The sequence below is a fragment of the Peromyscus eremicus genome, chromosome 3 (assembly GCF_949786415.1).
Source record: "Peromyscus eremicus chromosome 3, PerEre_H2_v1, whole genome shotgun sequence".
Taxonomy (NCBI): domain Eukaryota; kingdom Metazoa; phylum Chordata; class Mammalia; order Rodentia; family Cricetidae; genus Peromyscus; species Peromyscus eremicus.
This window is the reverse complement of record NC_081418.1, coordinates 94,591,587-94,604,226: the sequence shown is the minus strand read 5'-3', so window position 1 is coordinate 94,604,226 and position 12,640 is coordinate 94,591,587. Positions and strand designations below refer to the sequence as shown.

Here is a 12,640-nt window from a genome sequence, read left to right as displayed (position 1 = left end):
AGCTATAACAATTGGGCAGTAGCTTCATGAATAATTTTGTACAATTTTCATATTTCACAGTCATCTCATACACAAAAACTCACATATACACAAACATGTACACACACACACACACACACACACACACACCACAACCCACCACACACCCATGGGTGAGAAATGACTAAAGGGAAGAGATCTTTAATTCTGTGAGAAAATGGCTACATTTAAAGTCACTCAGTTTTCTGTATCCAAAGATTCCATGGTCTTCTGCTCACATTTTTAAAGTTTTAATTGTTATTTATTCTTCTCTCATATAACATATCCTGACCACAGCTTCTCCTCCCTTTACTCCCCAGGTCCCCCCTCCTTACCTCCCATCTCCCCCAGATCTGCTGCTCCCTTGTTTCCCTTCAGAAAAGAACAGGCCTCCCAGGGATACCAACCAAACATGACAAAACAAGATGCAATAAGATTGGGCACAAACTGTCATATCAAGGCTACAGTGTGGTGGCCCAGGTTTGTGATATGAGCATGAAGGAGGCCATATGAGAGGATCAGGAGTTCAGGATAGCCTCTGCTACATAGCAAGTTCAATACTAACCTAAACACATGTGACCCTATATAAGAGCCAGGAAAGAAAAACAGGCCCATAAGAAGCAGGCAGTGATGAGGCACACCTGTGATCCCAGCCACTCGGGAAGTCGAGGTCATTGCCTCAAATTTCAGGCCATCATGGGCTACACATTACCAGGCCAGGCAGAGCTACAAAGACCGTCTCATAACAACAAAAAGCTCATTTAACAATGCCATTTTATTTCCAACATAGAAAACATATTGCAATGATTTGGGAGAGGGGGCATTAATGTCAGTAGAATTGATCAAGGTGGCCTTTGCTCCTGAGTGCAGGGCCATCCTCCTCAGCTTCCGAGAGGCGCCTCGTCTCATGCTATAGAAAGGTGAGACATCCAGGTGACCTACAGTGCTAACAAAGCTGGGATCACCTTGTCAGCCCACCAACTGGAATCTACTCAGCAGTAATAAGAGTCCCCAAATCTTGGCTTGCTGGGCTCTATCAACCATAGAGCATCCAGAGAGGACCACCCCAGTGTTCTCAGCAGCATCACTCTGTCTCATTCTCCTAGGTCTTGCCGACTAGGATGCTCCTGCACAGAAGGTCAGGTCTTCCAAAAAGCTACCTGGTTCTTCAAGTAACTTTGTGCTTCTTTATCACTATTATTACTTCAGTGTGTGTGCAGATCACTCACACATTATATGTTTACACTTGTGTGCTTGTACATGTGTGTCCTTGAATACATACACGTGTATGCTCCAACTTGTAGGTATGTAGCACATGTATTCCCTCAAATGTCAATTCACAGATGCTGTACACATTGTGTTTTGGACACGGGCTTTCTCAAGGCCAGCGAGATTGATGCACCTTCATCAAATGGAAGTGGTGGTGGAGCATGCCTTTGATTCCAGCACTCGGGTCGGAGAGGAAGGCAGATACCTGTGAATTCAAGGCCAGCCTGGTCTACAGAGCCAGGGCCAAACAGAGAAACCCTGTCTTTGGGAAAACAAAACCCAAACATAAATCACAACAGCAAAACAAAACAAAAAAGGAGATGCACCTCTGTCCATCTCCAAGTGCTGGGGTGACAAGCTTCAGCAAGCCTGCTCGTCCTTTTTCTTGCATCCTGGGAAAAGAATTCCTACCTCACAGGGAAAGCAGGCAATGTGAAAACAGACAGTCACTGTCCCGGTCCTCTTGTGCTTCTGAATCTCGGTAAGAGTGTCGATTTACACTCTTGACTCACTGCCCAGTTGTCTCGCCTAATAAACAGGGCCAGGAACAGCAGTGTGTGTCTATGCAGTTTCTTCAAGGCCATCTCCTGGTCAGCAGAGATATTAAGGGTATTTTGTTCCTTTATTATGATAACGGGGAAAAGGAATGAAAGACGGAAGGACAAAATCATGTTAGATGGGTATAGCGGTGCAAGCCTACCCCCACCCACCCACAAACCCACCCAACCACCCCAGTGGTTGGCACCAGTTGAAGCAGGGACCTCCTCCAAGCAGGTGCACCAACGCGGAACTGGTATAGAAGTGCCACAAGGGGGCAGCACAACACCAGAGTTTCTGACAGGTTGCAGGGCCAGCAGCCTTCCTGCCTTTCCTATTGGCACAGGTGGGGGTCTCCATGCTCTCCAAACCTTCCTCCTGACTGCCCCCGACAGGATCAACAGGGAGCACTACTTACACAGCTCCCCAGTGCCTCCCACAGGGCCAGCGGGAAGTATTTGTTGAACAGCTCTTCAGTGCTGTGCACAGGAGATGAACTCAATGCTCAGGTCAATTCCAGATGTGAGTCACAGGGAAAAAAATTACTGCACTGCACATCCAGATGCCCAACTTTCTTCTCTCTATCAGAAAGGTCTTCTGATTCACATGGAATAGGTGGTTGTTATGGGCTGCCATGACACTGTTTTCTCAGATTTGGACATTAAGATTTGGGGGTAGGGGTTGTTTGCTTTTAAAATAGAATGTCATTCCTCCTAGACTGACCTCCAACTCTCCATGTTGGAAGATGACCTTGACCACCAGATCCTCTTGTCTCCACCCTCCAATACTGGGATTCCCAGCATGCTCCACCTGGTTTTATTTTATGCTGGGCAAGAACCCAGGGCCAAGAACCAGTGTGCATGCAAGGCACACGGAACACTAGTCCTGTTGTTCACTTTCTGTGTTAGACAGAGAGAGAGAGAGAGAGAAAGAGAGAGAGAGAGAGAGAGAGAGAGAGAGAGAGAGAGAGAGAGAGATTTCACAGTGTCACCAAAGCTAGATAGACTACTGCTCCTTATATAGCCCAGGCTGGCCTTGAATTTATGGCTAGTCTCCTGACTAAGCCTCCAGAGTCCTGGGATTACAGGCATACACCTTCACCCTGGCTCTGGCATCTAGTCTTAAGAAAAATGCACAAACTCCCTAGAACTGGCTAAATTGAGGGGTATGAGATCTCCCGAGGGGTGAGGGGACTAAACCTTCGAGCAGTGGGGGTGAGGCTCCATTTCATAGTGTCATCATCTGCAGGTCTGGACATGGGCTGGTTGAGGCTTGTGCCTTCCATCCTGTCCCACGGAGCTGCATAGAGAGTTAGATGAGACCAACTTGAGGGCCGCTAGTCAGAACATCCTTCAAAGCAGCCTGGCTACACAGGTGGCAGTCCAGGGACTGCTGCATACTGACCTGAGTGTCCTTGAGAGGGCATGGGACTGGGACAGCCTCCTTTCCCTCCCTCCTGCCCAGATCACAGCTCACATGCTTCAGAAGAAGAACGGCATCCGGATACAGCTCAGCTTGTGGTACTTCAAAAGACTCTCAGTAAAAAGACTAGGTCATCTAGAAAGGTTAAAAGAAAAAGAGAGAGAAAAAGTTCAGGGTCAATGGTGTAGATCTGTAATTCCATCAGGAGGTCTTCCTCAGCTACATAGTGAGTCCCAGGCTAGCCTGAGCTACAGGTGTGACTCAGCTCTTGCCCGGCATGCAGGGGGCCCTGGGTTTGGTCCCCAGGACCAAATAAACCAGGCTTGGTGGGGAATTTCTCTAGTCCCTACATTTGGCAGGTGGAGGCAGAGGATTAAAAGTTCAAGGTCATCCACCACTACATAGATAATTTAAAAAACAAAACCCCTCAAATGCACTAAGACCAGGTGCACACCTGTATTCCCTACAATCAGTTGGCTGAGGGCAGGAGGGTCTCCAGTCCTTGGCAGCCTGGACTACAGACAGAAAACCAGAGTCAAAACAAGAGGAGAGAAAAAAATGAGAGGATTCCTCATTAGAGGGGACTGATAGTTATGCCACCGTGGGGTTTAAGAGTCATGTGCTTTGGTAAAGAAAAGGCCATGAGTATAAGGAATAGACAGTAGTGAGGGGGAACAGGTAAGGACAGGGTTGGAAAACTCTGCACAAAGAGTGTGTGTGTTTGTGCATGATGCATGCGTGACCACAGGGGTGTGTGTGTGTGTGTGTGTGTGTGTGTGTGTGTGTGTGTGTGTATGTATGTGTATGTGTCTGTCTGTCTGTTCTAACCCTTTGAGCACACATGTAGACCAGGAATACTCATCAAATGCTTTTGCACCTTAATTCTTTTTGTTTGTTTTTGAGACAGGGTTTCTCTGAGTTTACCTGGCTGTCCTGGAGCTGGCTCTCTAGACCAGGCTGACCTTGAACTCACAGAGAACTGCCTGCCTCTGCCTCCCAGTCCTGGGATTAAAGGGTGCTCCACCACCACCGGCTTTCACCTTCATTTTCGAGACAGGGTGTCTCACTGACCTCAGGCCAGCAAGCTCCCACACTTGCCTCTCTTCAGCACCAGGCCTCAGATGACATAAGGACACGGCCTCATCCTGTTTTCACACAGTCCTTCCTTTCTCTGTGGCGCTTTAGCCATTCCCCCATCTCCCCAGCCCGTGTCCAGCTCTGATAGTTCAAAATGTTCAGAATTTCCATGTTCTTTTTGAGATGGGATTCCACTCAGCCTGCAACTCACTCCTGCCTATACTGGCCTTGAGCTTTTCATACTTAACAGGGTAGAGTGGCTCAAAACTGGAATTTCTGCCTTGGGGAGTTAGAGACAAGAAGATGAGGATCCTGCTCAAGGTCGTCTTTGGCTACAGAGTGGCCTGTCTGGGATATATGAGACTTCGACTAAACCATAAATGCTAACAGTGTTCCAGTGCACCTAAGAGGAACTGAGGCAGCAGGATCCTCAGGAATTTAAAGCCAGCCTGGACTACATACTGAATTCAGTCGAGCCTGAGTTATAGGGCAATACTCTGTGGGAACACTAAAACCAGCAGAGGAGCTGGGTGGTGGTGATGCATGCCTTTAATCCCCGAACTCGGGAGGCAGAGCCAGGCAGATCTCTGTGAGTTCAAGGCCAGTCTGGTCTACAGAATGAGATCCAGGACAGGCACCAAAGCTACACAGAGAAACCCTGTCTCCAAAAACAAACAAACAAAACAGCAGATGAAAACAGTTTGTAGCAAAGTAGACAGAACCAAATGTCTGAAAATAAAATGGAAGTGTGCGTGTGACACCTTAATACACCTGTCAGGGAATGAAAGCCAATTTCCATCCTTGGTTGTAGGTGGAGTGTGTTTCCTTAGCATGCTTCTGTGAGACTGTTATTATTAGGGTGGGTCATTCAAGGTTTTATATGTATTATTTTTTGGTTGGTCGGCTTTAATATCATGTATCTCTTTCAATCAATTGCAATTTTTATTTCATGTTTGCATTTTTGGTTTGCTGTTTATAGTGATCTTCAGTGTTTGGTGATTCTCTGGGGGTCCAGTTTAAGACAGAACAGCTGACCTGCCTAGAAGTTGTTCATGTAGAAGAGAGGCAGAGAGAGAGAGAGATAAAGAGAGACACAGAGACAGAGACAGAGAGAGATACTCACCAGTGGCTTTATATTCCTGGGGATGGGGGCAGGAGAACAATACAGTTGTCTTAGGGGGATCACAATGTGAGAGGACAGATCTCCCTCCCAGGCTGGCCTGAGTCGCCTGAGAAGTCCTCCTCAGTTTTGTCTGAGCAGATCCAGTGGCTGAGGCCAGCAAAGGATCCTTTGCAATGTACTTTCCCAGAGTTGTTGTCGGTGGGTTGGGAAGCATGGGGTTCTGAGGTACTCTTCCCACCCCAGAGTGGAATAAGGTTCTCTTTTCTTTTCAGATTGAGCACATTAAAATATCTGTCCTAGGAGCTTAGTGGTGCTCAGAGGACAGAACAGATGTGGCAGATGTGTTCTCCTAGTGCTGGAACACTATCAAGACATGCTGTTGGACACAGAAGCCAGCAGAGCATGATTATCATCCCAGGACCCTTGTTTCCATGTCACATTAGGGAGACACATAGACAGATGTACCATCTACATCAGTCACACAGACTTTTCTGTGTCTCATGCTGTGGCATATTGGCACCGTCTAAGCAGAAAGAATAAACGAAATGAGACCTTACAATGTGACTGTGGGATGGACAGGGGAGGCTTCCAGGAAACTCGCCCAAAGGATGTGCAAAAGCCTGCTTACCTGTATAAGAACAAGTGACCTTAGGGATATGCCCTTTGAGTGCAGACTTGGGCTGGCACGAGGAAGGCCCCCAGCAGGTTGCTGCCCCTTCATAAGGGCTTTTGGTTCGATCCATATCATGACACCTATCATTCCCTCATGGTGTGGCACGTGGTAATGAGTGCAGAATGCAGTTCCGAGTGGGAATGGTGGCCTTGAAGGAGCAAGCATGGAGAGGCAGCAGGTGAGTAACTAGAGGGCAGAATTGGTGGAGAGAGGAGACTCAGCCTGCCCTGGAGTCACTCCCCAGTAGAGAGTTTTCCCAAGCTTTGCTCTGAGTTGGGTCTGAGGACTCAAGCAATGTACCTTGCTGTGATGACTTTTGGGGGGTTCTTGCAAAAGGTTGGCAGGAGGCTACCTGTAGCATGAATCTTAAAGAGTCTTATTAATAAAAACAAACCCAGCGCCAGGTATTGGGGTGAATGCTGGAAGATCAGAGAAGCAGAACAAGCCACAGCCACCTCACCTTGCCAATTCCTCAGCTGATCCCATTTCCTCAGACTGGCAGCCTCTGAGTTCTCATCCAAATAGATCTCAGCTGAACTGTTGCTGAAAAGCCTAAAGCTTAACCTGCCTAGTTCCTGGCCCTCATGCCTTATATACCTTTTTGCTTTCTGCCATCATTTCCTGGGATTATAGGCTCACTTTCTGGGATTAAAGGCGTGAGTCACCATGCCTGGCTGTTTCCAGTGTGGCTTTAAACTCACATAGATCCAGATGGCGTGTGCCACCATTTTATGGGCTCTATGTCTAGTGGCTGTTCTGTTCTCTGACCCAGATAAGTTTATTAGGGTGCACAATATTTTGGGGAACACAATATCGCCACAGCTAGCCTCTATTGGAGCCCTACAGGGCTGCTTGCTGGCCACATTCTGAACCTGGGAACCCATCTTGGGGCAGGTGGGACAGGCTGACTAGAAATACTCTCCCTGGGGAGAGAAGTCTCACCTCATGGAGAAGACCATGTTCTCTGCCCAGAAATAGGGAGCTAAGGAGAGTCACTACCCAGAGGGCAATCTCTGATGTTTAGCCAGGTAGGGGGAGAGGGGCTATTTTTCCATGAGACAGCTTAGGGCCCCTTTACACCTCAGCCCTCCCCTCTGAGCAAGACCCTGGGAAAGCCTGTCCTTCCTGCCTGGGATTTTACCTGGAGAGATCTGCGCTGGGGTGGACAGCTCTTCCTCTGCAGGAGGGGCCTGTGTCCACACTGCCTCCCGCACATCCGGCCTGGCTCCCCGTGGGGCTGTCCGATTCTCAGCCAGACCGGTCCCCAACCCGTGGCTCACAAGCCATGGAGCTGGGGCTTGACCTCTTGAGGACTTCAAAGCAGAAAGACACAGGAAGGAGACTCTTAGTGGCTTTGGAACACACAGGACTTACTGTGCTGGCCCTGCAGTGTCTAAGCACCCCACTGGTCCTCCATGGGATCTTTGCCTCCTTTGGCCTTGCCCCACCTCCTGCTCTCCCTGCTCTCATCAGCATCTCTGCTGTCCACTTGTAGCTCAAAAAGCCTGAGGTCACACTTGAGGGGATTCTCTGGGATTGGTCTCTCTGAAGTGACAGGTTGATAAGTTCACAAGTGTGCCACGAGTGGGCACAGGCATCATTTATCACAAGGGACAGGAGGAGAAGCACAAATAAAATGAAGTAAGTGCACCCACCTGGTTCTGGGGGTGACTCCATGATCCCTTCCCTGTGGAGCCAGGTTGTTGCGGGAGGCATGGCCTCTCTCTGCAGGAGGCAGGCAGCAGCAACAGAGGTTTCTGAAGCAGTTCACAATTGTTTTCTTGACCCTCTTCCAGCTGTAGCGCCTCCGGGTTCGGGAAGAAGCTGGGCCTGCATCCTGGGGCTGGCCATGGGTGATGATCACTTCCTGGGTCATGGCCTGGGTCATAGCCTCTTCCTGGGTGATGGTCTCAACTTGGGTCATGGTGGCTTCTAGGATGATGTTTGCCTCCCGAATGATGGCCTCTACGATCATGATGTTTGCTTCCTCGGTCATGATCGCTTTCTGTGATATGGCTTCATCCTGGATCATGGTCCCTTCATGGTTCATGGTCATTTCCTGGGTCAAGGTAGCATCATGGGTGATGGCCTCATTCTGGGTCATGGTTCCTTCCTGGTTCATGGTCCCTTGTTGGGTCAAGGTGGTTTCCTGGGTGATGGCCTCATCCTGTGTCAAGGTTGCATCATGGGTGATAGCCTCATACTGGGTTATGGTCTCTTCCTGCAATGTATCCTGAGAAGAGGAGCCTGTGAGGGTTAAATAGTGAGATGCCTCCTGGGAGCTCCAGAGTTCCTCTTGGGGACTGCAGGAGGACATGTTGTCTGTGTCACCTCTAGTCTGTCTCTGGTGTGGCGTAGGAGAGGAGGTGTACAGAAAGAGAGGTGGCTGGACACTGGTCATGTGATCACTGAATGACCTAATCTCGGACTGTGTGAAATACTCAATGCTTTCCAGGTTGCTGCTTGTGAAGGAATCAGTCTCAGGACAGAACAGCTGGGATAGATAAGGAGGGTACATCCTCTCTGGCTGGCAGAACAGAGCGGCAGGCATGCTGTGGCTTGTGCCACCCTGCCTGGCCTTCTTCTCATCTTTCTCCTTGGTCTTCGATGGCAAGGTGAAGGTGGGGGGAGCAGGCTCGGTAGCTCTCCCCAAGGACACAGGGAAAGTGTGAAGATCTGCCAGGTTGAGGACAAGGCCTGGCTGCATGGTTCTCACGGGTTTCTCCTGGTGATGGTAGCAGTCTCCCCCAGGTAACTGGTGCTGTAGAATTAGGTAAGTGGCCATCACCTGGTTGTATTTCTGGTCTCTCAGAGACTCAATGATTTCTTCAGATTTATACCCCATGACTGTCATGGCCTTGACAATGCTAGGGCTCGGGGTGCCTGGGAGAGACTGGGTGGAGGTAGGCGGTGACCGAGCCTCACTGTTCCTGACCATGGGGCGCCTCATGATTTGGCCTATGGTGGGCCTCCTGCCGGGGTTGATGACCAGCAGTTCGACGATGACATTGAAAATGTCGATGGAAACATGTGGAGGCACCTTGAAGTTTGCGGCAAGGATCTGCTGTTTCACCCCTGCAACAGAGCTAGCTCTGAAGGGAAAGTACCCGGCGACCATGAGGAAGAGGAGCACACCTAAACTCCAAATATCAGTGGCACGGCCATCATAGGCCTCCTCTCCAAAGAGTTCTGGGGCGCAGTAATATAGAGTACCGCAGAAACCACTAAACTTCTGCTCAGGGATGACCTTAGCCGAAAGGCCAAAATCGCCCAGCTTGGCATTACCCCTGCAGTCCAGGAGGATGTTCCCAGCCTTAATGTCTCTGTGAGCAATAGAGTTATCGTGACAGTACTGCACTGCATGCAATATCTGGATAAACAACCTTCGAGCCTCCCTCTCCTCTAAGGACCCCAGTTCCAGGATATGATGCAGGAGGTCTCCCTCTGATGCATGCTCCATCACCAGGTAGGTGGTCTCTCTGGTGTGGACCACATGAAACAATTTAATTATGTTGGCATGGGTAAGGGATTTCATGATGCTGATTTCACTGTTGATAAATGAGGCATACTTCTTCTTGTTTCTAAGAATTTTTACAGCCACACAGGATACTGTGGGCACGTGAAAGGCCAATTTGACCTCTGAAAACAGTCCTTGGCCCAGGGTCATCATCATCTTATAGTCAGTGGTGAAGGTCTCCTCAGCAGAGCAGTGGGCCTCCCTGCCCTGCTCCATGGTCAGGTCCTCGTTGATACGGCTAGAACCAAACCTTCAATGGGGAATTTTCTACAGTCCAAATCAGGCCCAGACTGTTTATAAATACAAATTCCTACATCCAAAAGGAAAAGAAAGTCAGAGAAATACTTCAGACAACCTAATAGGGACTCAATACTCAGGAAGAGAAGAAAGCACCTTCCAAAGCAGCAGACAGCAGAATAAGACACAGATTGGGTTGGTAGGAATCAACTGGAAACAGAGAATAAAACAAAGGGGTCACAGAAGCTAAGAGCCGTTTCTTGGGAAGGATAATCATCCTCTTACCCGAACTCAACACTCACTGAGAGAGAAGGCACTAATAAAATCAGATGCAAGAGCAGTTGATATGACAGCAGACACCCCCAAATTCAGAGTGCCTGGGTGGGGAGATGGCTCAGGAGTTCAGAAGGCCTGTATGTGGTTCTCAGGACCCAGGTCAGCTGGCTCACAACTACCCTAACTCCAGCTCTAGGTGAGCCTACACCTCTGGCCTCTGAGGGCATCCATACATATGTGTGCATGTGCTCATGTGGGCAGACTTGCACAGACATATGCACACTCGAGGGTGCCAACACGCACACTCACAGGTAGTACAAATAACTTAAAATACTGATACTTTTAATATTATTTCTTTTCTATGACCTAGAAGGCCCGAAGTGGTCATCAGATCCCTTGGAAGTGGAGTTTCAGGCAGTTATGGTGTGTCATGGGAGTGCTGGGAGGCAAACCTAGGTCTTCTGTAAGAACAGTACATGGTCCTACCTGCTGGGCCATCTCTCAAACCTACCCCACCCCAAAATTAGTCTGTTTTTTAAACCCAGAGGGTTCTTCTCATTGATTGGAAAATGTGGATGAAATTGAGAAATTTCTAGATACAAGGTCAACTTGAGAAGAGACAGTAAACAACAAGATTGAAGTTTTTATGAAAAACGACTCTGCACAGAAAAGCCCAGGACCAGGCACTTACTGATGAGCCATTCCAGCCCCTAAAGAACAAATGTCAGCACTCCTCCAAACTGCACAAAATAGAAAGGACTTAACAGTTCCAAACTCATTCATGCCAAAGCCAGGGAAGGACACTATTAAGAAAAAAAAGGCTGTTTCCATGATGAACATGGATGTGAAAGTCCTTAATAATAGTACTAACCCTTCTCATTAAATTCCACAACATATTAATAAGGCCATACTTGATGGTTAAAACACACTCACAAGGATCCGTGCAAGGATTGCTCTGCATGCTTAGAGGTCAAACACCACAATATAGGAACGGAATGAAGGGCAAGAGTGCCACAGTCAAGCCATGGGAAGCCACACAGGATGAAACTGGGGCTCTCAACAAGGACAGACTGGAGCAGATGCTTTACCTGGGAAAAGCCAGTCCTTCAAATGTGCCGCTTGTTTTCTCTCCTCTGTGGGGTTTGGGAGCAGGAGGGGGTCGTCAACTTAAAAAGGGGCTACTAGGAAAGTGGAGGAGGAAGTGGAGAAGAAAGCATAACAGCACAGGTTAATCACATGATTAATGTGATCAAAATGCGTTACAGGTGTTCCTGTGATTGTCATAACTAAATCGCTTCTATGTGCTGTATTCAGTACCAAGAAAAGACTTGAAATAGGAGAAATAAATCAAGGAAAACATGACAAAAATACATGAAGAGGTAAAGATAAACACTGAGGGGCTGGAGAGATGATTTTAGTGTTTCAGAGCACCTCCTGCTCTTTCATAGAAGCCCGGTTAGGTGCCCAACAGCCACACGGTGGCTCACAATCACCTGTTACTTGAGTTTCAGCTAATCTGTCTCCCTCTTGTGACCTCCACGGGTACCAGGCTCGTGGTGCACAGACATACATGGAGACAAAATACTCACACCCATAAAATAAAAGTATCAAAATATTCTACCTCAGTAAACATAGCCTAAAAATGAATAAAAACTGGTGGGCAGTGGTGGCACATGCCTTTATTCCCAGCACTCAGGAGGCAGAGGCAGGCAGATCTCTGAGTTCAAGGCCAGTCTGGTTTACAGAGTGAGTTCCAGGAAGGCTAGAGCTACACAGAGAAACCCTGTCTTGAATTACCCCATACACATCAAAAAGAATAGAAAGTCAAATAGAAGATAATAAAGAACATGAAAAAGTAAGCGCAAAAATAAAGCAAGCCAATAGACAAATTCACTGAGAACAAGAAACCAAATAAAGTCAACAGACTTGGAGAGAAACTCACAGTGTCGGGGTCCAACAGCTCCCGAAAGTCCAAGTCAACTCTTTCTTTCTCCAGTGCCGAACACCACCTCTCCAACCAACCAACAGCTCCTGCACTGTGAGGACAGGAGGCAGCCTCAGCCAGAGCTGTGAGTGCACAAGTGTCTGTCATTGTGACATCACAGCAAGAAATGGACCAATGAGGGCTCGGCACAGCTCACTGGTCTGGCCAGTGGGGCAGTAGGGCCTGAAGAGCCTGGTTACACTCAAATGGCTGTCCTCAGTGTTGCCCAGTGACCCACCTCTTCCTGCTAGGCCCACGTCCCTAGACCCAAAAATTCCCCAAATGGTGTCACCTGGTGGGACCAGTGTCCAAACACTCGATTCTTTGTGGGGCATTGACACCCAAACCTTAACAAGGACCCTTCCACTTTAATAATAAAACAAGGAGTCATAAGAATGACAATGGCTCCAGAGCATTGGCCCTGCCTCGGTTACAGACTGATAGTCTCCCCTTAGTAGGTGGATAGGGTTTTGCTCTTCATTTGGACCCTAGCCTTTGGTGACAAGT

General features: G+C 48.4%; 1 protein-coding gene across 7 annotated transcripts; it reads right to left on the bottom strand.

The window, feature by feature from the left end:
- Positions 1 to 775: 775 nt before the first annotated feature.
- On the bottom strand, positions 776 to 12,221 carry LOC131907080 (sperm motility kinase X-like). Of its 7 annotated transcripts, XM_059258018.1 has the most exons (8): positions 12,092 to 12,221; positions 7,775 to 9,946; positions 7,261 to 7,432; positions 6,075 to 6,267; positions 3,229 to 3,381; positions 2,243 to 3,123; positions 1,699 to 1,907; positions 776 to 1,492 (listed from the first exon to the last, which is right to left on the bottom strand). In XM_059258018.1, the coding sequence occupies exons 2-3, from the start codon at positions 9,850 to 9,852 to the stop codon at positions 7,396 to 7,398; spliced, it is 2,115 nt and encodes a 704-aa protein (XP_059114001.1). In that variant the 5' UTR covers positions 9,853 to 9,946; positions 12,092 to 12,221; the 3' UTR covers positions 776 to 1,492; positions 1,699 to 1,907; positions 2,243 to 3,123; positions 3,229 to 3,381; positions 6,075 to 6,267; positions 7,261 to 7,395. The 7 variants fall into 7 exon arrangements, with proteins under 7 accessions (XP_059114001.1, XP_059114000.1, XP_059113998.1 ...); XM_059258017.1 differs by having other exon boundaries at positions 1,699 to 3,123; positions 6,075 to 6,305; XM_059258015.1 differs by having other exon boundaries at positions 1,699 to 3,149.
- Between the last annotated feature and the right edge of the window lie 419 nt (positions 12,222 to 12,640).